The sequence below is a fragment of the Babylonia areolata genome, chromosome 18 (assembly GCF_041734735.1).
Source record: "Babylonia areolata isolate BAREFJ2019XMU chromosome 18, ASM4173473v1, whole genome shotgun sequence".
Lineage (NCBI taxonomy): Eukaryota > Metazoa > Mollusca > Gastropoda > Neogastropoda > Buccinidae > Babylonia > Babylonia areolata.
Genome location: NC_134893.1, coordinates 47160863 through 47186906, shown reverse-complemented (window position 1 = coordinate 47186906; position 26044 = coordinate 47160863). Strand labels below are relative to the sequence as shown.

The window sequence follows — 26044 nt, the reverse complement described above, 5'->3', positions numbered from 1 at the left end:
GTTGTGATGTGTTCATGGGATGATTTATTATTTGTCTAATGACTTTCCTGTGTACATAAAGTCAGTCTTTTGTTAATTCTGTTTCGATTCTCTGTGTGTTCGACTGAGAGAGGGAGAGAGAGAGAGAGAGAGAGTGTGAGTCGAACATGGCATTTTCTCAGCATTAGTAACATATAAACCAAAGTTGGCAAGGTGGTAGATATTGATTGGGATATATTTAGCTATTACCTTCATGAAGACGGTGCACTTGAAAACGTTTCTGACTGTAATCTGTATGAAAACTCTTCAAGCGCACGAGTTGATAAACCTCAGTGAACATTTCACAATTGACTTTAGTTTACATAATGAGACACATTGTTTTAGAGCGAACCATTGGTTATACCTGCTGTTCGTAAGCTGTTTATTACAAATGAAGTGATATATTCTTGGACAAGTATTTTAAGATAATTAAATCAGACATTTATGAAGATCAGATCAGACTGATGTCATTTATTTAGTAGTATGTAAGCATTATAACATATCAATGGAATTAACCCATGCAAGTTAAACCGTTAAAGGGAAGCAGTACGTGCTTAACGTTGATACGCAAAATTGTGACAGCAATGACAACGAAACAAAAAGAAACATGCGACGAAATTTTATGGCAGTGGCAGCAGCGCCAGCAAGTCTTGTTTTTTGTTGCTTTTCTTGCGAAGAATAATCTTGGTTTTTATTAACAGTTTTTGCATCAACATCGTTTGATGCATCTTATATCCAGCAGATTCCATCTCGCCGTAACTGCCGCAAATTCACAAAAACGCATAGACAGTATGGAACAAACATCATAATTCTTCATATGGACAACTTTCTTTATATTGACAACAAACATACTGACATACAATCATCTTTTTGTAATTACGTGAAATAGCGCGACGTTGCAAGGGATTGTATGCTTTAACATTAAGCCCATACAAAATGATTACATTTTTTCTGATTTTTTCTCCATTGTTGACAGGAAAATTGAACTACACAATTATAAATAGTCAGCGTTGCTTCTTTTTTTTCTTGGAACAGTTTACACAGTATTAATAAGTCGAGTCCCAGGACATAATCTACTTGAATACACAGATTTAATACGTTCAATATAACGATTTTTTAAACCATCATAACATAACAAATTTAATCATCTGTATTTGCTTTTCGATAGCATATCTATGTTTCAGTTCATTCATAAATGTTTTCACACCTAGTTTAGTGTGGTTGATCCTACAACTGCGAACGAAAACGTAAAAACATTGCCCAAGATTTTATCAGTACCACACATAATCAGTTCAGCATTTAATGACAGTGTTCTACAGTCAGTTTTCTTCCAGAATCCTTGTGGTGTGGGACACAGCCATAAATAATGATGTATTGTTTCTCAGTCAGTTTAACAAAAGTTGCATCTGTTGTCGTCCACTATACTCATTTTTTTAAAGTCATATCTTACACAAAAATTCTTTGACATATCTAAGCTGAAACCATGTCAATGTATTTCTTTTAATTGTCTTGTCTGTTTCAAGCACTTGTCCAATTGGCTTGACTATTGCATTCATTTTCTTTCATAACAGAAGATTTAATATCGAAGGCCGTATCGAAGTCAATAGAAATTAGTTGTACAGATATGTGGGTGGGTGTGTGTGTGTGGGGGGGGGGGGGGGGGGGTCTGTGTAGTGTACTATATCGTGCACAATCGAGAAGCTGCTATCCTTATCGTTTATGGAAAACAAAATACTTTCTGGCGTGGAGTTCCTCCCCAGAAATGTGTTCTGACTCAAGCCAATGTCTCTCAGCTCCGCCTGGTGGTATATGATTCGGTCTACCCCAATAGCCGTGACACGGCCGAGGTGACTATCAACGTTCGACGCAATATCAACCAACCAGTCTTCTCCTCAGCCACATACCGTGCCACCATCCCCGACACCTATCCTCTTGGCAAAAGCATTACGCAAGTGACTGCCACCGATCAGGACCTAGTAAGTTTGTTGTTTTTTTCTGTTCTAACCCTCCCCGTCCCTCTTAATGTCAGCCACTCTCTTCATAATGGACATTTATATAGCGCGTTTGTTTTCCAGAGATACTGCTCAAAGCGCTTTACGTTTTGTTCCCCCAGAAACCAGCGCCTGCCGCAGAGGACTTATATGTGCATATATGTATATTAGTATGCACTAATTATCGTGATGACAACCATGAAAGACAAAACAAACAGTATGATATGAGCTCATGTTGACCACCGGCTTCACACATTAAAAGATGGGTGCATACACATACGATTTGCCCAGATTTACACCGCAGTATCAGGTGCATGGTATGTGTTTAGCACAGTACAGTTTTGCAGGAACTCAAAGCTGTTCCATGTATTTTGTACAGTATAGTTTTGCATGAACTCTAAAGCTGTTCCTTGCCTTTTGCACGGAACAGTATTACTGAAACTAAGCTGTTCCATTTATTACATTGCACAGTATTACAGGGACTCTATGCTGTTCCATGTTTTGCACAGCACAGTATGTCAGGAGCTCTGTGTTGTTCCATGTTTTGCACAGCACAGTATGTAAGGACCTCTATGTTGTTCCATGTTTTGCACAGCACAGTATGTCAGGAACTCTGCTGTTCCATGTTTTGCACAGCACAGTATGTCAGGAACTCTATGTTGTTCCATGTTTTGCACAGCACAGTATGTCAGGAACTCTATGTTGTTCCATGTTTTGCACAGCACAGTATTACAGGAACTCTGCTGTTCCATGTTTTGCACAGCACAGTATGTCAGGAACTCTGTTGTTCCATGTTTTGCACAGCACAATATTACAGGAACTCTGCTGTTCCATGTTTTGCACAGCACAGTATGTCAGGAACTCTATGTTGTTCCATGTTTTGCACAGCACAGTATGTAAAGAACTCTATGTTATTCCATGTTTTGCACAGCACAGTATGTCAGGAACTCTATGTTGTTCCATGTTTTGCACAGCACAGTATGTCAGGAACTCTATGTTGTTCCATGTTTTGCACAGCACAGTATGTAAGGAACTCTGCTGTTCCATGTTTTGCACAGCACAGTATGTCAGGAACTCTATGTTGTTCCATGTTTTGCACAGCACAGTATGTCAGGAACTCTATGTTGTTCCATGTTTTGCACAGCACAGTATGTCAGGAACTCTATGTTGTTCCATGTTTTGCACAGCACAGTATGTCAGGAACTCTGTTGTTCCATGTTTTGCACAGCACAGTATGTCAGGAACTCTGTGTTGTTCCATGTTTTGCACAGCACAGTATGTAAGGACCTCTATGTTGTTCCATGTTTTGCACAGCACAATATTACAGGAACTCTGTTGTTCCATGTTTTGCACAGCACAGTATTACAGGAACTCTGTTGTTCCATGTTTTGCACAGCACAGTATGTAAGGAACTCTATGTTGTTCCATGTTTTGCACAGCACAGTATGTCAGGAACTCTGTGTTGTTCCATGTTTTGCACAGCACAGTATGTCAGGAACTCTATGTTGTTCCATGTTTTGCACAGCACAGTATGTCAGGAACTCTGTTGTTCCATGTTTTGCACAGCACAGTTTTACAGGAACTCTGTTGTTCCATGTTTTGCACAGCACAGTATGTCAGGAACTCTATGTTGTTCCATGTTTTGCACAGCACAGTATGTCAGGAACTCTATGTTGTTCCATGTTTTGCACAGCACAGTATGTCAGGAACTCTATGTTGTTCCATGTTTTGCACAGCACAGTATGTCAGGAACTCTATGTTGTTCCATGTTTTGCACAGCACAGTATGTAAGGAACTCTATGTTGTTCCATGTTTTGCACAGCACAGTATGTCAGGAACTCTATGTTGTTCCATGTTTTGCACAGCACAGTATGTAAGGAACTCTATGTTGTTCCATGTTTTGCACAGCACAGTATGTCAGGAACTCTGTTGTTCCATGTTTTGCACAGCACAGTATGTCAGGAACTCTGTTGTTCCATGTTTTGCACAGCACAGTATGTAAGGAACTCTGTTGTTCCATGTTTTGCACAGCACAGTATTACAGGAACTCTGCTGTTCCATGTTTTGCACAGCACAGTATGTCAGGAACTCTGCTGTTCCATGTTTTGCACAGCACAGTATGTCAGGAACTCTCTGTTGTTCCATGTTTTGCACAGCACAGTATGTCAGGAACTCTATGTTGTTCTATGTTTTGCACAGCACAGTATGTCAGGAACTCTATGTTGTTCTATGTTTTGCACAGCATAGTATCACAAGAACTCTGTTGTTCCATGTTTTGCACAGCACAGTATGTCAGGAACTCTATGTTGTTCCATGTTTTGCACAGCACAGTATGTCAGGAACTCTATGTTGTTCCATGTTTTGCACAGCACAGTATGTAAGGAACTCTATGTTGTTCCATGTTTTGCACAGCACAGTATGTCAGGAACTCTATGTTGTTCCATGTTTTGCACAGCACAGTATTACAGGAACTCTGTTGTTCCATGTTTTGCACAGCACAGTATGTAAGGAACTCTATGTTGTTCCATGTTTTGCACAGCACAGTATGTCAGGAACTCTATGTTGTTCCATGTTTTGCACAGCACAGTATTACAGGAACTCTATGTTGTTCCATGTTTTGCACAGCACAATATTACAGGAACTCTGCTGTTCCATGTTTTGCACAGCATAGTATTACAGGAACTCTGCTGTTCCATGTTTTGCACAGCACAATATTACAGGAACTCTATGTTGTTCCATGTTTTGCACAGCACAATATTACAGGAACTCTATGTTGTTCCATGTTTTGCACAGCACAGTATGTCTGGAACTCTGCTGTTCCATGTTTTGCACAACACAGTATTACAGGATCTATGCTGTTCCATGTTTTGCACAACACAGTATTACAGGATCTATGCTGTTCCATGTTTTGCACAACACAGTATTACAGGATCTATGCTGTTCCATGTTTTGCACAGCACAGTATGTCAGGAAGTCTAAGCGGTCCTGTCTGTTAGGCACAGTGGTGTATTTCACAAACAGAGACATGTTCTGTAAAAACAGGATGTGTTTTGCACGCCACAATATAAAAGGAACTCAAAACTGTTCTACGGGTGTTTTTTTTGTGTATGAGAGGGACTCAAACTCGTTCTTTTTTTTTTACACAGCATAGTACCATAGTTAGCAATTTGCATAGTACTGTATTACGATTATTACTGTTACTTAAGGTAATGTATTTGTGTTTTTGTTTTGTTGTTGTTGTTTTTTGTTTGTTTTGTTTTTGGGTTTTTTGCAAAATACTTTACCACAGAAACTCAAGAACATGTTGCGTGTTTTGCACAACAAAGAATTACAGGAATTCAAAGCTTTTCTTTTTCGCGGCGGTGTGGTAGGTGTAGGGGGGGTACAGCGCAATATTACAGAAACTCAGAGGTATGCAACGTGGTTTGCACCGCACTCAGTTACTGTAATTATACCTTTTGTGGTGGTGGGTAGGGTTTAAATGGAACGCAACACAGTATTTTACAGGAATTCAAAGCAATGTTGCTTTCTGCGCAGAACTGTATTACAGGAACTCAAAGGTGTGCTTAGGAAGAGAGGGGGAGGCGAGGGGGGGGGGCAGGGAGCTTGATGAACAAATCACGGTGTTACAGGAATTCAAAGCTGTTCTTGTAGGGAAGGGGACACAGCACTGTAATAAAAAAAAAATTCATAGTTGCGCTTTCAGGGAAGAGGGTACCGTTGAAGGAGCGCTGTTTTACAGGAAGTCAGTGTTGTACTTTTGGGGGTCAGGGGAAGGGGGTTAGGGGGCACATTACTGTAACACACGAACTCAAAGCTATGCCACGTGTTTTTGCACAATATTGTGTCCAAAGGAACTGAAAGCTATACTGTTTGTTTTGCACAGTATTGTGACAAAGGAACTCAAAGCTATACTATGTGTTTTACACAGCATTGTGACAAAGGAACTCAAAAGCTATACTATGTGTTTTACACAGCATTGTGACAAAGGAACTCAAAGCTATACTGTGTGTTTTGCACAGCAATGTGACAAAGGAACCCAAAGCTGTACTATGTGTTTTACACAGCATTGTGACAAAGGAACTCAAAAGCTATACTATGTGTTTTACACAGCATTGTGACAAAGGAACTCAAAGCTATACTGTGTGTTTTGCACAGCAATGTGACAAAGGAACCCAAAGCTATACTATGTGTTTTACACAGCATTGTGACAAGGGAACTCAAAAGGTATACTATGTGTTTTACACAGCATTGTGACAAAGGAACTCAAAAGCTATACCGTGTTTTACACAGCATTGTGACAAAGGAACTCAAAGTTATACTGTGTGTTTTGCACAGCATTGTGACAAAGGAACTCAAAGCTATAATATGTGTTTTACACAGCATTGTGACAAAGGAACTCAAAGCTATACTGTGTTTTACACAGCATTGTGACAAAGGAACTCAAAGCTATACTGTGTTTTACACAGCATTATGACAACGGAACTCAAAGCTATACTATGTGTTTTACACAGCATTATGACAAAGGAGCTCAAAGCTATACTGTGTTTTACACAGCATTATGACAAAGGAACTCAAAGCTATACTGTGTTTTACACAGCATTATGACAAAGGAACTCAAAGCTATACTGTGTTTTACACAGCATTGTGACAAAGGAACTCAAAGCTATTCCACGTGTTTTGCACAGCATTGTGTAAAAAAAAAAGTATATATATTTATGTCATGTGTTTTGCGCAACATCATTTCAATGGAACTCAAAGCTTTGCAATGTATTTCGCACAGCATTGTGTCAAAGGAACTCAAAGCTTTGCAATGTATTTCGCACAGCATTGTGTCAAAGGAACTCAAAGCTTTGCTATGTATTTCGCACAGCATTGTGTCAAAGGAACTCAAAGCTTTACTATGTATTTCGCACAGCATTGTGTCAAAGGAACTCAAAGCTTTACTGTATTTTTCACACAGCATTGTGTCAAAGGAACTCAAAGCTTTACTATGTATTTCGCATAGCGTTGTGTCAAAGGAACTCAAAGCTTTACTATGTATTTTGCACAGCATTGTGTCAAAGGAACTCCAAGCTTTGCTATGTATTTCGCATAGCATTGTGTCAAAGGAACTCAAAGCTTTGCACTGTATTTCGCATAGCATTGTGTCAAAGGAACTCAAAGCTTTGCACTGTATTTCGCATAGCATTGTGTCAAAGGAACTCAAAGCTTTGCTATGTATTTCGCACAGCATTGTGTCAAAGGAACTCAAAGCTTTGCAATGTATTTCGCATAGCATTGTGTCAAAGGAACTCAAAGCTTTACTGTATTTTTCGCACAGCATTGTGTCAAAGGAACTCAAAGCTTTACTATGTATTTCGCATAGCATTGTGTCAAAGGAACTCAAAGCTGTGCTATGTGTTTTGCACAGGATGTTGTTAAGTACGAGCTGCTGGGAGAGTCCCGTGCCCTGGAGTACTACTACCTCAACCCCGAGACAGGAGTCATCTCTCTGAAGAAGCTGCTCACTCAGGGGTCTCAGGTCACCGACACGGTCAGTGAAGAGACAAAGCTCTTCTTTCTATTTCATTGTCATTCTCATTCTCTCTCTCTCTCTATCTATCTATCTATCTATCATATCTTTATATCTATTTTTTCTCTCTGTATGTCTTTGAGTCACACGCACACAGTCAGAGACGTAGACAAAATTAATGCAAAGACGCACATACACACACGCACACGTGCGCGCGCGCGCACACACACACACACACACACACACACACACACACACACACACACACACACACACACACACACACACACACACACAGACGGAGAGGGAGAGGTCATGAACACATCCCAAAAGGGCCAACAAAAATAACACACTGAAATAAACAACAAGACCATATAACTATAAGGAACACAAAAATAAGAAATATCATACTGGAATCCATCCAACACACACACACACACACACACACACACACACACACACACACACACACACACACACACACACACACACACACACACACACACACACACACACACACACACACACACACACACACACACTCGCCGCATGCATGTATACACATGCACAGGCAGTCATACTAATTGTTTTGTATTGTTTGTGTTAACTTTTGTCAAAACACCGCAACGTCATCCATTTTTTTCTTTTCTCTGTCTGCAAGTAAGTCTACGTTTGTTTTAATAACGTGCACACTAACACACATTCCTTGCATGCACGCACACACACAAACACACGCACGCGCGCGCGCGCACACACACACACATACACACACTCACACACATACACACTTACACACACACACACACACACACACACACACATATACACATTTACACACACACACACACACACTCACACACACACTTACACACACACACACACACACACACACACACACACTCACACACACACACACTTACACACACACACACACACACACACACACACACACACACACACACACACACACACACACACACACACACACACACACACACACACACACACACACACACACACATGCGACGTGTTTCTTGCCCGTTGTCTAGTTCTTTTGTAATTTTCATTCTATTTTTCATCTGGTTTGATTATGTTATTATGTGTACATTTTTATGTGTAATTGTTTTCCGACGCAATTGAAGATCAGGTCAGCACAGTCAACTTTGGAGGAAGAAATATCTCGAATCTTCGTTTCGCAGACTACATCGATGGCTTGGCAGATAGTGAGCAAGAACTCACCTAGTTTGTTAAAAGACTGGAGGAAGCATCAACTAGATATGGCATGGAAAACAGCGCCGAAAAAAAAAAGTTGATAACCTGGCACAACCCTGCCATCACTGCTTATATAACTGTCCAGGGAAAGAAGTTAGGAGCTGTTCGCACACCTGGTATCCATCATCAGCAATGAAGGATCCAAACAGAAAAGCAAAGACAACATCATCACTGTCCAGACTGAAACCAAAATTGAAGGACAGCCACATTTCCATGAAACACAAGTTCAGACTCCTGCGTACACTAGCACATTCCATCTTCCTGTATACATGCGAGAAATGGACTCTTGTGCCGGATCTGGAAAGAAAAAACGGTGTTGTCGCAAAATACTAAAAATCAAATACACTGATCATAAGCGCGCCATATCATCAAGCAGCACAGTGGGCCATACGAAGATCTGCTGATAACCTGTCGAGAAAACAAAGCTACGCTGATACGGCCACAAGATCCATTGGACTTGCTTAAACAATCATTCAGGGAAACGGAAGAGAAGACAGAAAAAAAGCAATAGACTGACAACTATTCAGTTCAGTTTAGTTCAGTTACTCAAGGAGGCGTCAATGCGTTCGGACAAATCCATATACGCTACTCCACATCTGCTAAGCAGAAGCCTGACCAGCGGCCTAACCCAACGTGCAGAACAGAGAAGATAACCGTTTGCAGAGGCCCCAGCTTTGATACACGACCGATGGACCTGGGGAAGTCTGAACAATTCTTCTGTGCGGCGCCCTGATCATACTTCACAGAGTTGAGAAAGAAAATTAGTAGTGGTAGAAGTAGTAATAGCAGCAGCAGCGGCAGCAACAGTAGAAGTAGCAGCAGCAGTAGCGATGGTAGTAACAGATTCTTGGAGATGTCACTGGAGGAATGTAGCGGTGGTCTCTACTTATGTGGCACGCTCACTCAGTCAAAACAGACACGATTCAACACTACCGAAATGATTCAGCGGCAGTACAGGGTCTCCTCTGTTGTGTGGCCGCTTGGTGACCAAACAACGATTGCTGGAGGCTCGGGGTGAGCAGCGTGGGGATAATGCTACTGAAGTGGTCCGGGTGATAGGCCTGCAAAAAAGAAGAATGCTTAGCTGTTGGTACTTAAAAACATTGATGATTCCATATAGCAAACCGGGTTGTTGGTAATTTCAACAATCAGTAACAACTCTGTTGCAGCTGAACATCCGTGCGAGAGACCAGGGCAGTCCTGAGCAGTTTGGAACCACTGTGGCGATCATCACCATCCTGCGTGACCAGGCGTCACCCAACTTCGTGCAGCTGCCGTACCGTACCACTGTGCAGCGCAGCACTGCCATCAATTCCACTGTGCTCAGAGCCACCGCTGTGGACGCTGATTTGCAGGTGGGGAGAGGGGAAAGAATGAAGCGGGGAGAGTGAGAGAAAGAGAGAGTGCATGAGAGAGAGAGAGAGAGAGAGAGAGAGAGAGAACATGCATGTGGGTGTGTGAGAAAGAGAGAGAGAGATGAATGAATGAATGAATGAATGAACTTTTATTGTTTGTAGATACATAGCCCCTCAAGTAAGGGTGAGCTATCCTTTAAAGGGACAGTTCCCAGGAATTATGTAGTCGCTAGGATGGGTTGGATTTGCAAGTCAAAAACGTGTAAACGAAATTTTGATGTCTTCTTTTGATGTTTTCCGAGCCTCTGGTGTCTGTCACTGTTTTATTTGCTTTGACAGCCTAATTAATTGACAAGCGTTCAGTGGGTTATGGAAACAATACCCAGTATGCACCCCCCCCCCCCCCCGAAAACGGAGTATGGCTGCCTACATGGCGGGGTAAAAAAAAACGGTCATGCACGTAAAAGCCCACTCTTGTATATACGAGTGAACGTGGGAGTTGCACACCCACAAGCAAAGAAGAAGAATGACAAGCTTTTGTTGAGTGTCAATCCAAGGCACTTGTACGAAATCTCCCTTTTCTGAAAAGAAAACCACTTTTGTCAGACCATGACTTGTTTGACGCTATGTCCGGTACAGACAACTGCTTTTGTTGCCCATCAGGGTTATGTGATACTGATGCAATATTGTATCATCAGCAAAGGGGAATAGATTTCTTCGGTTAAAAGTGAAAGCTGAACCCTGTGTTTTCCACCTTTCTGATTCACTTCTGAAACACTATTAATGATAAACAGAAAATCTTCGGACTTGATAAAACATCTTTGTTTTATGCTTCAGGGGACTCGTACACTTTTTTTTATATCCACTTCTGACACAACATAATGCATTTTCAAACATGCTGTTTCTCACCTTGACTATTTTCCTTAATATCCCCATATACTTAGCACGACCGATAAGCATCTTCTGTCATTTTTGTCAAAAAAATTTTCGCAGTGAATGCTACATAGTCTTTCTTTTCCCCTCTTTTCATGTTTTTTGTACAACAGATATTGATATGAAAATTTGATCAGCTGTTGAGTGTCCTGAAGGCTGCTTAGTTTTTAACAACATTTTTCTCTTTCAGAAGCAGCTTTGTCAGTACACTTGTTTAGTTTTAGAGAAAGAATGCCTTTATCTGTAATCGTAGAGCTAAGGTGGTATGTAAATTCTCATACGACTACCAGATTATAGTTGTCGATGAAAAAATTGCTGGTGTGCATTAATATCTTGGATTAACACGTCTGTCTTTTTCTGGCTGATGGTCAGCTCAAATTGATCGAATAGTGACTGCAAGTACTGTACAGTGTGGGCTGTAAGTGCTACGTCATCAGAGAAAAGTGATCGAATAGTGACTGCAAGTACTGTACAGTGTGGGCTGTAAGTGCTACGTCATCAGAGAAAAGTGATCGAATAGTGACTGCAAGTACTCTGCAGTGTGGGCTGTAAGTGCTACGTCATCAGAGAAAAGTGATCGAATAGTGACTGCAAGTACTGTACAGTGTGGGCTGTAAGTGCTACGTCATCAGAGAAAAGTGATCGAATAGTGACTGCAAGTACTCTGCAGTGTGGGCTGTAAGTGCTACGTCATCAGCAAAGAGCATGTCACTGATTAGTTTCTTACGCATTAGCCCAGAGGCGTGAAATGGTGCAGTCTTCCGTCTGATCTGGTATGCAGGCGAATGCCTTTTGTTAATGACCGAAATGCCTACTGCAGGCGCACTGAGGACAGGATCCCAAACAGCATGGAACCGAAAAGAATGTGACCCTGTTTCACTCCGCTGTTAATGCTGAAAGTGTCTGAAGTGCTGCCACAATACTGGACTGTATCCTAGATGTCGTCATCGAAGGATTTGATCAGACTGTGGAGATTTAGGGGACAGTCTATCTTGGTGGGGATCTTGAGGAGGCCGACTGTTAACCCGTATGAATGCCATAGTGAGATGTATGAAAGCAAGTAAACTGACTCTCACTATACAAAATCTTTCATCGATATGACTGTCTTACGTCCCAGTAAAACCGCTTAGGACGTGCAGTAAATTTGAATTGAATCTGACCTGCTCAAGTGTAAGAGTCAAAATGCCATAGCTCATAGCGAAATAGCGCTCAGTGCATGCAGTTAATGATAACTGAATTATTGTTGTGCTGCAGGGAGAGATCCGGTACCAAGTGGTGGGCAACTACCCAGCGCCCACCTTCTTCGATGTTAACCGCATCTCCGGAGACATCTTCGTCAAGCAGTCCCTGGCTCTTGACAGTCTGCTTTCCACCACCTACTTTGTGAGCACTTTTCATCCGTACCACTCTTCCCTTGTTCATTTTTGTTTTGTTTTGTTTTGTTTTGTTTCTTCTTAACATTACCTAGTTTATCAGTTTCTATATTATATTGCATGGTATCATATAGCATAGTATTGTATCGCATCGCATCACATCATATCACATCATATCATATCAAATCATGTTATATTCTATTATATGTATATGTACATGTTTAGGTTACAAGATAATATGAATTGAAAAACATGCAATTATCAGTGAGTAAGTGCACAAATGGATAAGGAAAAAAAGGCGATCAACATTAAATATATCCGTAAATAAATACGTAATTAAACACATAGATTGCCTGTGGACTGGTCACAAAGCAAACATTATGAAATATTGTTTTGTAATAATCATCACAGCGTTGAACAATCACACTGCCATTGAAGCATCCCCAGTTCACACACGCACTCTCGTACACAAGTGCACTCACACTCACACACACACACACACACACACACACACACACACACACACACACACACACACACACAAAACACACACACACACACACACACACACACACACACACACACACACACACACACACACACACACACACAAACGTATGATGTCCACGAAAGCTATCAATGATTTGTGTTAAAGACCTTGCTTGGTTTTTGTTTCACCAGGCTGGTGCATTGTTTGACTCACTTGTGTAAACAAATGTACCTGTCATAACCTGATGTTCGGTTGTCTATGTGTGTGTCTGTGTGTATATCTGTGTGTTAGTGGTAAACTTAAACATTGCCATTTTCTCTGGAAATACTTTGTCTGCCAATACCAGATTTGGCTTAAACATAGATAGAAAAAAAATCTTCACAGTCATACCAACCATAGGTTTTAATTCTCCCAAATTAAATAGTATATCCGGATTATTAACGGTTTATTTCGTCGAGGCAACTTCCAGAATCCGAAAACGTTATTTACCCTTGCCGGAACGAAGGCTATGCTTGGTAAAAAAAAAAAAAAAAAAAAAAACCGGCACGACATCGTTTTACTTGTTAGCAATTGCAAGAAAAGAAATAAAAATTCTGAACAGAACACTTACAGTGACACTAACTACACCATCGACATGTTTACTGCTTATGAATATTCTAAAGTGGATACTGAATTATCTGGAATGAACATAAAAAAATTGAATCGAACGTTTCTTTCAGTTGGATTAGTTTGTGCAGATCTATATATGTTGCAGTGTGCCTGAGGCGATGTCAACGTTTCCTTTACGGCCGAATTTAAAGAATTTCTTAAACAATCGAGATGTGTCAAGAAAACATGACTTAAATAGTATTGTACTTCAAATGCAATGATGTTTTTATCACAGCAAAAAAGACCCGTAGCTTAAGATATAAAATATGGTAGAACGACGTCAGATGCTGCATAGCGCTGGGGAATAGCACGACTTGTTTCTGAACAGAATATCCATGGTTCCATCCAGTTAGCAGGCCTGTTTTTTTGTTTGTGTGTTTGTTGTTGTTTTAAAAGCTGATTAATAACAGCGCATTCGGCAGGCTGTACAAGAGAGTGTGGAACAACAAACACCTGAAGAAAGACACAAAGATCAGCGTGTACAGAGCTGTTGTACTGCCCACCCTGTTGTATGGCTCCGAAACCTGGGTCACCTACCGGCACCACATACGACTGCTTGATCGCTTTCACCAGCGCTGCCTTCGCACCATCCTCAGCATCCACTGGAGTGACTACATCACAAATGTCGAGGTCCTGGAGCAGGCAAAGACTATCAGCATCGAGGCAGTGCTGCTAAAGACCCAGCTACGTTGGGCAGGGCACGTGTCCAGGATGGAGGACCACCGCCTGCCCAAGATCGCGCTGTATGGCGAACTGTCCACTGGCCACCGTGACAGAGGAGCACCCAAGAAGAGATACAAAGACTCCTTGAAGAAAGCTCTCGGTGCCTGTCACATTGACCATCGCCAGTGGTCCGCAGTAGCCGCTGATCGAGAGACCTGGCGACGCACCATCCACCAAGCTGTCTCCTCCTTCGAAAACAACCGCAGGGCCAGCCTTGAGGACAAACGCAGAAGGAGGAAGAACCACGACGCTGCAGCCGCGAACCCAGACCAGACTTTCCCTTGCAGCCGCTGCGGCCGACTCTGCTTTTCCCGCATTGGCCTTGTCAGCCATGAGCGTGCCTGCATCAGACGTGGACAACGCCCTTCCTAGATCTTCGTCAGCGAAGCCAGGCCATGAATATCCAGTACAGGACCCATTTTAACGATTTATTTATCTCTTTTTTTTCTCATGATTATTGGATAAAGTATCACAGGTGAGTCTTGAAGGCCTTGCCTCTCTTGTTTCTTGATGCTGCTGGGTTTTCATTAACTCTGAATAGTCTGACCTCGCTCCACTCACAACTGGAGAGACAAGTTGCTGTGATTGTCTCCAAACACAACCGCATCATTTTACCAACTGTGCCACTTGATCACCAGTAATTGTAATCCTGTCACTGGCATCTCCAGGTGGCTGTGATTGCCTACGACACTGTGTACCCCAACAACATCGCAACGGCTACAGCGACCATCTTCGTGGACCGCAACCCCAATGGCCCCACATTCAACCCGGCCATTTACCAGCGCAGTGTGGTGGAAAGCATTGGCATCGGCTCCAGCATTGTGGATGTCAATGCCACTGACGGGGATGGCGTGAGTGGTTATCCCGCGCGTGTGTGTGTGTGTGTTTTGTGTTTTTTTGTGTGTATGTCTGCGTGTGTCTGTCTGTGTGTGTGTGTGTGTGTGTGTGTGTGTGTGTGTGTGTGTGTGTGTGTGTGTATTTAGTAGATTCAGTTTACTGGGTATGCGTTCTGATGTATTGTATCATCTGACTACCCCTCTCTCCCTTCAGCTTCACCACTCTCTATCTGTCTCTCTCCAATCCCTCCCCAGATTTCTCTCTATCGCTTAAAATCATATGCCTTTCACTTTATCCTTCATACAGACAGCAAGCTGTTAAAGCATTCAAATACAGAAGCAGTCCTTCATTCTGTGTACATTTATGTGCCTTACACCTTTCTCCTTCATACAGACAGCCCACAGACCAAGCAGCCAAATGCAAATGCAATCATTTCTGTGTTCAGGACGTGCTTCGCTACAGCCTGGTGGGTGACCCCATCGACCAGGAGTTCTTCTATCTCAATGGGGACACTGGCATCATCTCCCTCAGGAAGACGCTGCTGAGCACAGATACCACACAGTTCAGGGTAGGTCAATCATGCTGCCGTTGGCACTTTCTCGTCATACTATTGATGCTGTGGCTAATTTTGCAGCAGGGGACTGCAGTTGCCACTTCACGTGCTGCTGTTGTTCTTGGAACAGTTGGTGATGCTGATAATGAGGGAGAAAGAATACAAGGGAGGGGTGGTTAGATAACAGGAAATGCCAGTGTTCACTTTCATCAAGCTTTTGCTTGATTGTTAATTTTTGGTTAAGTTTCATTTCCCTTTTCATTCTTTGTCCATATCTTTTTTGTATTGTTCCGTTCTTTTATTTTCTTCCATTCTGTTGTCCCTCTTTTGTTATACCTTTTGTTCAGTTTGCTTTGTTGTTGTTAAGTCATTCTTATCAACAATTTACTGTGTGCCAGTTGGGACAGCATTTTATAATCTCAGTTTCGTTTTCCAGTTCTTGGTTCTGGCAGACGACATGAGTAACCCAGCTCGCACAGGAACAGCTAGTGTCATTGTCAACGTGGTTCGTGACGAAGCGCCTCCAGTGTTCCAGAGGACGCCATACAGCACTAGTCTGCTGGAGACTACAGCCATTGGTACTTCTGTCTACCAGGTCACCGCTGTCGATTCCGACCTCAAGGTCAGTCTGGAACCTGTTTTATACAGCGTGGATTCAGACTGCCTCAGTGCCATGATCCTGCTTAGAGACTGAAGCTGTCTTTAAATGTGTGTGTAACCGGTGAAATAAAACCAGTATCGTTACCAATTATCATTTTTGGTGTTGTCATTAAACAGTTTTTTGTAGAAAAAATGTTACACATTTCTTAGCTTTTGTAAATTATAGAGTGTTGGTACATTTATTTTGTGCCCTTCGGCTGTTTTCTGTGATACTTTTTGGCATTGCTTTCAGCATCTTTTCAGTTTGCCGCGAACATTATTATGAAGCTACTGCATGATTCAGACAATAAAACACAATTGTGTGTTTGATCTCTTTCTTAATGAATTGAACGATAGGCGCGAGTATGAAACCATCAGGGCTTTTGTAAAAAATGAATGTTGTTTTTTTCAGGGAGCCATTGTCTACTCTGTCATTGGAGATTTCCAGGCCTCATACTACTTTGATGTGGAGTCTAACACTGGCATCGTCACTGTGCGCAATAATCTGAAGGAAGACATTGCCGAAACCTACAAGGTATTGACAAGACTTCATGCCAGATGGCTTCGTTCTCTAGTGACATCACAAAGAACGGGTTTCTTTTGATTTCAACGTTGAGGTTACTTTACATTAAGGATCCCAGTGGAAAATAATTCTGAGGTAGAGGTAACATCGACATTAACGATTCTATTACCATTCTTGAACCAGTTACTTCAAATATATTACGTAGTATTTATCCCTATTTCATATCATATTATATTCATACATATGCAGTGTTGTATGGAAGCGAGACAACACCTATTTCAGTGATCTTCTTCTTTTATCGGTGAGCTCCCCTGATTTCCACCTCTTGTTATCTTGTGATAACAGCTTCGTGTTGTCGCCTACGACAATGCCTCCCCGGCAAAGACGGCGACAGCGACAGTGGACATCGTAGTGAGTCGCAACCCCAATGCTCCCGTGTTCACTCGAGCCGTGTATGAGGTGACCATCGCTGAGACCTATGCCCTTGGTACTGTGGTTGAACAAGTTACGGCTTCTGATGCTGATGGGGTGAGCGCTTTTTCTTTCTCTTCTCCCCCTCTACCAACCTCTTCTTCCTCTCCTGCCTCTCTATCTCTCTCTTTATGTCTCTTCTCGATTTCAGTTTGCTCTTTCACTGTCTCAGTCTCCCTTTCCCTCTCCATCTCCTCCCTCTCTCTGTCCTGACTAAGCGCGTTGAGTTACGCTGCTGGTCAGGCATCTGCTTGGCTGATGTGGTGTAGCGTATATGGTTTTGTCCGAACGCAGTGACGCCTCCTTGAGCTACTGAAACTGAAACTGAAACTCTCTGTCCTCTGTTTGGATCTCTCTCTCTCTCTCTTACTTTCTTTCTTTCTCTCTCTCTCTCTCTCTCTCTCTCTCTCACTCACTCTTCTTCTCTTCTCTCTATCTCTCGCTTTCAATATGACTGTACCTTGGTGTGTATGGGTGTGGTGTTTTTTTGTGGTTTTTTGTTGTTGTTGTTTTGTTTGTTTTTTGTTTGTTTGCTTTTTTTTTTTTTTTTTGGGGGGGGGGGGGTTGTTTTTGTTTTGTTTTTGTTTGTTCGTTTGTAATGGTGCGATATCGGACTCCTTTAGTATTTCTAAGGGTGTACGACAAGGAGAAAATCTGTCTCCGTTGTTTTTTCTCTGTATCAGAAGTAAGACCTATGGACACATATCGTTTTCTTTTCAATCGCCAAAGACGTGAAAGAAGCTCCCTGATAACCTCCGTCATTCTGATTCCCTTGTATCTTTAAATCTCGACTTAAAACTCACCTTTTCCCTCAGCAATAAGTTCAGTTGTGGCAGGTCCACTTCCTTTGTGTTAGCTGTGCTTGACAAAATGTATGTATACATATGTATGTATACATAACTACATGCATGTATATGAATGTGTATTGTGTGTGTGTTTGTGTGTATCTATGTGTGCGTATGTATTGAGGGTAGCTATTAGGTACACATGTATGTTAAAATGTATGTATGCAGTGTGTGTGTGTGTGTGTGTGTGTGTGTGTGTGTGTGTGTGTGTGTGTGTGTGTGTGTGTGTGTGTTTAGTCACATTTGGGTGTGTGTATGTAACAGTGATGTAATGTGTTATGCAAACAAAAGTGTTTTTTCTAAACCACCTAGAGCGCATTTCTGGATAGAGTGCCATATAAGTATCCATTAGTATGTATTATTATTATTATCTGAATGATTTAGAGACGTTTTTGAACGAGCATACATGCGGTTGTTTGTATTCTTGTATGCTGATGACACACTTTTAATTTCTGAGATGAAAGAAGGATTACAACAGTCTCCCAATGTCTTTCATAAATATTGTTTAAAATGGAAACTAGATGTTAATGAAAAGAAGACAAAAGTGTTGGTATTTAATTCTACAAAAAAGCAGAAGCCTGGTTTTAAATCTAGTGATGCATGTTTGCATGTCGTCGATTCTTTTAAATATATAAAGTATCGAAATTAGTAGGAAGGGCACTTTTTATGAAGTGAAAACATTGATTTATGAACATGCTTAAAAAGCTGTTTTCGTTACTTCAGTCAGCCAGAAATCAAGGTTTTCCTGTACATGTTGTTCTTAACATGTACCAGTCTATGGTTGTTCCATTTTGTTATATAGTGCAAAAATACTGGGTTATGAAAATGTAATATATACTTGAATAATTGGAACTGGTTGTGTTTTTTTTCGACACGCTTGTTCAGATTGAAAAGGAATGCCATGACCCAAATGATTTTTGGAGAAAACGGTATTATCCAATTAGTGTATTAGTGATTGGTTCGATTTTGGACTGGCTTTGTGTTATCGAACGCAGGAAAATGTTCTGGGAAAATACACTTGATTTTATCAAATTTATATAGAAATGCTATTTGTTTTTCAAAATGGATTAGTAATATCAGACAGATTTGATAAGATCTGTATGGCAGTGTTTGGGATGTTCAATCCTTCTTAGATATGGAATCTTTCTGCAGGAATGTCAATACAGCGTTGAAAAATCATTTTCAGAATTCATGGAGACAAGCTCTAGAAGCGAGCACTAAATGTATATCTCTAAATTTCAAAAGCCATTTTGGAAGAGAAAAATACGTAATTCAAATGTCTGACAAATACGTTGTCAGCTTCAAATTTCGATGAAGTAACCGTAAGTTGGAAACAAAGACATGGAGACGCAATGGCTTACTACGAGAGTTTCGGTTATGTAAGGCTTGAAACACGTCTGTGACTGGTGATGAATTCCCGTTTATAATGGAATGTCCCAAGTATGATCAGCTGCGAAAAAGATGTGTGTCTAAAAAAAACATTTGTCTCGGTTTTTAAATTTTGCAATGTGCTCAAAAGGGGCAAAACAAAGTTTTACCAGCTGAAAGTAAGTTTATTAAATGTTGTCTGGATGCTTTTTAGGGGATTAAAAGACGATTATGTGTTTTCTCAGCTTCTGTGTGACGCTGTTACGTATTTTTAAATGTTTAATCTGGGCATGAAATCATTATTTTGTAGCAAGTCTCGATACTCCAACAGCTGTGAAAGGATAATCATAACTTGAAACTTGCGTGTTTGTGAGTGTGTGTGTGTGTGTGTGTGTGTGTGTGTGTGTGTGTGTGTGTGTGTGTGTGTGTGTGTGTGTGTGTGTGTTCTCTCCCTGTCGCTATAAGGTCATGGCCAAGCTAAAGTCATATAGCACTGATACAGTAAGATCATGTAATGGTAAGTTACTATCCACAAATAACACTGATGCAGTAATAGGCACTATTAACTCTAAATCCAAACATGACGCTGTTGCAGTCAAGTCAGAGATACACACAAAAAACTCTATCCACACATTCCTCCGATGCAGTAATGTTAGAGACACACTAAACACTCTTTCCAGATTTAAACACGGGTGTGGTCAACTCATAGACACAATGAACTCGATATCCACACGTAACACTGACGCAGTAAAGTCGTCATGGACATACTAAACTCACGATCCACGCGTAATCCTGACACAATGTCATGGACAAACTAAACTCACTGTCCACACATAATGCTGATACAATGTCATGGACAAACTAAACTCACTGTGCAAACATAATCCTGACACAATATCATGGACAAACTAAACTGACTGTCCACACATAATGCTGACACAATATCATGGACAAACTAAACTCACTGTCCACACATAATGCTGATACAATGTCATGGGCAAACTAAACTCGCTGTCCACACAATTATGCTGATACAATATCATGGACAAACTAAACTCACTGTGCACACATAATCCTGATACAATATCATGGACAAACTAAACTCACTGTCCACACATAATGCTGATACAATATCATGGACAAACTAAACTCACTGTGCACACATAATCCTGATACAATATCATGGACAAACTAAACTCACTGTCCACACATAATGCTGATACAATGTCATGGACAAACTAAACTCGCTGTCCACACATAATGCTGACACAATATCATGGACAAACTAAACTGACTGTCCACACATAATGCTGACACAATATCATGGACAAACTAAACTCACTGCCCACACATAATGCTGATACAATGTCATGGACAAACTAAACTGACTGTCCACACATAATGCTGACACAATATCATGGACAAACTAAACTGACTGTCCACACATAATGCTGATACAATGTTATGGACAAACTAAACTCGCTGTCCACACATAATGCTGATACAATGTTATGGACAAACTAAACTCACTGTCCACACATAACACTGTTGCAGGATGAGGTTCGATTCGCTCTGCTGTCCACGGGCACAGCCAACTCAGACAAGGCCCTGAACTACTTCTACATCAATCAGCAGACAGGAGCTGTCTACCTGAGACGCCCGCTGACTGACGATGTTGACAGGGATGCCCGCTTCACTGTGAGTATAAGTTATTCACGTTATAATAATAATCATGATAATGATAGTAATGGATTTTTGTTGAGCGCTTTCCTCCTTTAAATAGAGTTCAAAGCGCTTTACAATAAACATTAAACACACACACACACACACACGCACACACACACACACGCACACACACACACACACACACGCACGCACGCACGCACGCACGCACGCACGCAAGCAATAATTCACAAAGAAAGAAGAAGAAAGATAATAATTTAGCGCACAATGATATAAAACAAATTCAGAGACTACGCGTATTACATTACATAAACACACACACACACTCACACACACACACACACACACACACACACACACACACACACACACACACACACACACACACACACACACACACACACAAAACGAAAGAGAGAGAGTTTGCGTGGCTTAATTCTGAAAATGTATGGAAAGTTTATGGATAGGCGTTTTCAAAAAGATGTGTTTTCAGACCAGTTTTAAAATATTGAAATGAGGGAGAGTGGCGAAGATCGTGAGGTAAACTGTTCCAGACAGATGGAGCTGAATAAGAAAAGGAGGAATCGCCGAAGAATCGGGTTCTAACACGGGAAGCAAGTAGTCGGGAAATGATCTGAGTTGTCTTAGGGTTGTGTAGGTTTAACTCTCTCCATACGAACGGCGAAAGAGACGACGTTAACAGCGTTTCACCCCAATTACCATCATCAAAATATTGCAAGCGGAAGGCTCTTATACTGAAGATGTGAATGTTGACAAAGAATACCACAATTCTGACGACGGAAGCTAAAGGTTGGGTCATTCAGACACCCACTGGACATCCAAGGGGTCTGTGTAGAGGAGAAGAGAGGACTGGTCGTAACTATACTGAGTAAAATTGTGAAAGTACGAAAAAAATTGTTTTGAGATTGCAATACTCGCTTCAAAGTGATATGCAATAAGTGTTTGTCAGTCAGTCAATCACTCTCTCTCTCTCTCTATCTCTCTCTCTCTCTGACCCACACACACACACACACACACACACACACACACACACACACACACACACACGCACGCACGCACGCACGCACGCACACGCACACATTCCTTTCCTATAAGATCTTGGCGTTTATGCCGCCTTGCTGTCTTTATAGCAGTCTAGCACAAAAGCTTTAAATGAACTGGGTGGCAAAATAATCAAAATAGCTTCCTTAGTAATTAGAGACACATATATGTATATATATATATATATATATATATATATATATATATACATATGTATATATATATATATATATATATATATATATATATATATATATATAAACTTTTGCATTGACAACAATGGTTTTTCAGTATGTTAAGAAAGCTAACCTCATTCCGCTATTCAAGGCGGGTGACCATTCAAACCCATCAGATCACATACCGACAGCAATTGTACAAGTTCTATCCAAAGCAACATTTGAAACGCACACTAAAAACGCGCACTTTCCCTTTCAAATAAATTTAATCAGATTCACGTGAAACAAAGTCATTTTAGGGGGAAATATTTTTGTCATGGAACTCTGACATAGATGGTCGATAAATGGCTATTATATATCAATAACGGAGTTGTGGGAGTATTTTTTTATGGATTTAAAAAGCATTTTATGTCAGTACTCATTCTCTCTCATTAAAGAAAATAGCTACATACGGACTATTGGAAGGCGCTATTCAGATCATTTTATTATTCTCAAGAAACAAAAACAAACCAGTTGGTATTAATGTTTCTGAATCAGGTTCAAACACAAAAAGTTAACATGTACCCAAACGGTTATTTCTCTATTATAATTCTCACTGTAGATTAACGATCTGCTTATGCATTTAACAATAGTTTGTGCTTTATTTGCGGTCGGCTATTCAGTTTATTTCAATCATTCATTCATAAATGTATTGACATCCACATTGCAACCATTTTTTTTCAGTTGAACAGAAATTCATATTGTGTATTAATCCACAGAACACTAAATATGTGTATAACAACGAGACAAAATCATCAAAAACAAATCACCATATATATTTCCGTTTTCTTTTTCTGGAGTAAAAATTTAAGACGTAAATTTGCATGCAGGTACAAGATACTGACAATCATGTATTGGTCTGACCATATTGCTTATTTAACAGTGTATACGAATATGTCAGAATGTATTTCAAGTATGTTAGATAAATTTTCGTAATATCCAGTGCTTGTAAAAAGTTATTTCAGTCACGTATCTTGTCTGCTGTATATATGCCTCGACAGTATAGGTTTCAGCCAGTGGACAGATTCCAAAACCTTCAAACAGATTATTTTAACGTGCTCTTTAACTAGTTCTCATAAAGTCCTGCTCATTTACCACCGATGATTATGATTCATTTGACATTCTTCCACTACATCAAAAAGGAGGGTTCTGTTGTGATGCATAAAGCAATTACTGGAGCTGCTCTTTGTGGTATTGTAGATAGCTTTCCAATAAATAGCAACAGACACTTTCATAAACTCGCAGTACCTCTTCCTAGAATTGATCTCTGTAAGTCAAGACTTTTTTTTACAATTTTATTTCATACTGAAACATGGCGGGGTAAAAACGGTCATACACGCAAAACCCCACTCGTGTACATACGAGTGAATGTGGGAGTTGCAGCCCACGATCGAAGAAGAAGACGGCAAATGACTGAATTAATGAACACATTAAAGGATTTAGACATGCGTTTGACGTTATATCGGAGACATATATGGCAACCACTTTGTTTTAAATTCACGCAGTGTTCAGTTCATTTTCGCATTGTATACCTCTATGTTATATCTTACAGCGATAACATAGTCAAAAGACTGAATGATTGACAAGCATTTATCCAATTTACACTTGTAGATAAATCTTTTACCAAGGAGAATGATTAAGCCAACCACTGAATCTGTCAACATTTTGATCCACACCGAACAGTGTCGGATTTTGTGTTGAAATAATGTTTGTGCATGTGATGCATTTTGACATGGGGAGTTCTTCAACTTCGTTTCCAAAGCGTTTAGACTGAGGGCATGTAAAAAGATATGTCCAATGCTTTCTTTTGATTCAAGAAACAAGCCACAATTGCTATTTTGTGTAACACCCATTTCTTTCAAAATAATACTGGTTCTTTCGAAAAATATTTGTTTGCCAGCAGTTTGATTGACTGCTGACTGGGAATTATGTTCAGACAGCAAGGAATTGTGTAATAGACATTATTGACAGTGCAAAGTCTGTGTTTTACCCGTCTAAAACCCGTGCATGCACCACAGACAAACAGTTATTCAGTGTTACGAACAACCTGCTTAGAAAAGTGAGAAGCACTCCTCTCTCTACAATATTTTCTGTGCAGGAACTCCCTCAGAAATCTTCGTACTTCTTCACTGGTAAAACATCGTGCATTCGTGAGAAGCTTGACTATGCTGTGTCTCCGTCTTCACCAGTAAAAGAACGAACGAACGAATGTTTTATTCAGATAAGGCCAGAGCCCCTTACTGAAGGGGGATTCATTGATAAATAATAATTAGAAAATGACATGACACAGTAAATAGACAATTCAAATCAACCAAAAATTGTTAGCACAATATCAACCATATCACTCAAAATAGTCAACACAAATATTCAACAACATTTACGAGATAACTGTACTTAGTCTCTTCAATCCTTCATATATATATATATATGGCTAAGTTATGCAGAGTACATTCCTGTCTTGAAGACATGAGTAAATTGAACCTAAAATTAGACGGATCACTATAATATTTCGGTTGAATAAGTTTTGTCTAAAGTCACACAAAGCAGGGCAACATAACAAAAAATGCAATTCATCTTCTTTACCCGAACTGCATAAACGGCATGTATACATGGGTTCATTTAGAATGCTATACCTAAAACTATGAGAAGCAATACTAGAAATACCAAATCTAAATTTTGTCAGAGTACATTTTATATATCTGTTCAGTCCTAACTCAATGTATGGCTCAATCACATGCGATGTTTTAAAAAGTCTAAACTGTGCGAATCTATCACTAGTTTGTATATGATCATGCCAATCTTGCTACCTGCAATCAATAATACGTTGTCTGAAACACTTTAAGAAACCTGCAATATCTTTCACCCCTTCATTATCCCATACAAATGCAAAACCATATGTATTTAAACACTGACGAACACTCGTTGCCCAAGTCTTCTTACCATTATTATCTAAACTATATAACATTTCATATGCTTTAAATGGATATCTGTTTTCATTCATTCTAGTCAACTTTAGCCAATATTTAATACATTTGATATAAGAATTTAGATAAATAGGGTATCTCCCCAGTTCACCATAAACAAGATCATTTGGAGTTCGATTGTCTACATTAAGAAAACGTTTCAATGCAAACAAGTGCACTTTTTCTGTTACTATCCTATTTTCCAGTCCCCAGATTTCTGCTCCATACTGTAATATTGGCTGAACATGCGAATCAAATAATCTAACAAATACACCAAAAGAACTACAGTCTACTTTATACAAAATATGAAGAATCAAAAAACTGCTTTTTTTTGCTTTATTAGCAATGTCTTGACATGCAAAGTTGAAACTGAGTCTTGTTGAAAAATAAATCCCAAGGTATTTATATGCATTTACGACAGTTATTCTTTCGCTTCCATATGACCATCTTTCATTTCTTGCCAAATACCCTCCCTTACGAAAAACAGCAATATTTGTTTTATCCATATTTACCTTTAGCTGTAAATTAGTTGCTGCAGTGTATAAACTGTTAAGTTGTCGCTGTAAA

General features: G+C 40.3%; 1 protein-coding gene across 2 annotated transcripts in view; it reads left to right on the top strand.

Moving 5' to 3' along the window:
• Positions 1–26044, top strand: part of LOC143292849 (uncharacterized) — a 290755-nt gene that overhangs the window by 172024 nt on the left and 92687 nt on the right. For both annotated transcript variants that reach the window (XM_076603474.1, XM_076603475.1), the window contains exons 100-109: positions 1812–1994; positions 7423–7545; positions 9966–10151; positions 12339–12467; positions 14987–15169; positions 15601–15723; positions 16145–16330; positions 16760–16882; positions 17216–17398; positions 21109–21252. In XM_076603474.1, the coding sequence (XP_076459589.1) occupies positions 1812–1994; positions 7423–7545; positions 9966–10151; positions 12339–12467; positions 14987–15169; positions 15601–15723; positions 16145–16330; positions 16760–16882; positions 17216–17398; positions 21109–21252 (1563 nt within the window). The remainder of the gene's footprint in view (positions 1–1811; positions 1995–7422; positions 7546–9965; positions 10152–12338; positions 12468–14986; positions 15170–15600; positions 15724–16144; positions 16331–16759; positions 16883–17215; positions 17399–21108; positions 21253–26044) is intronic.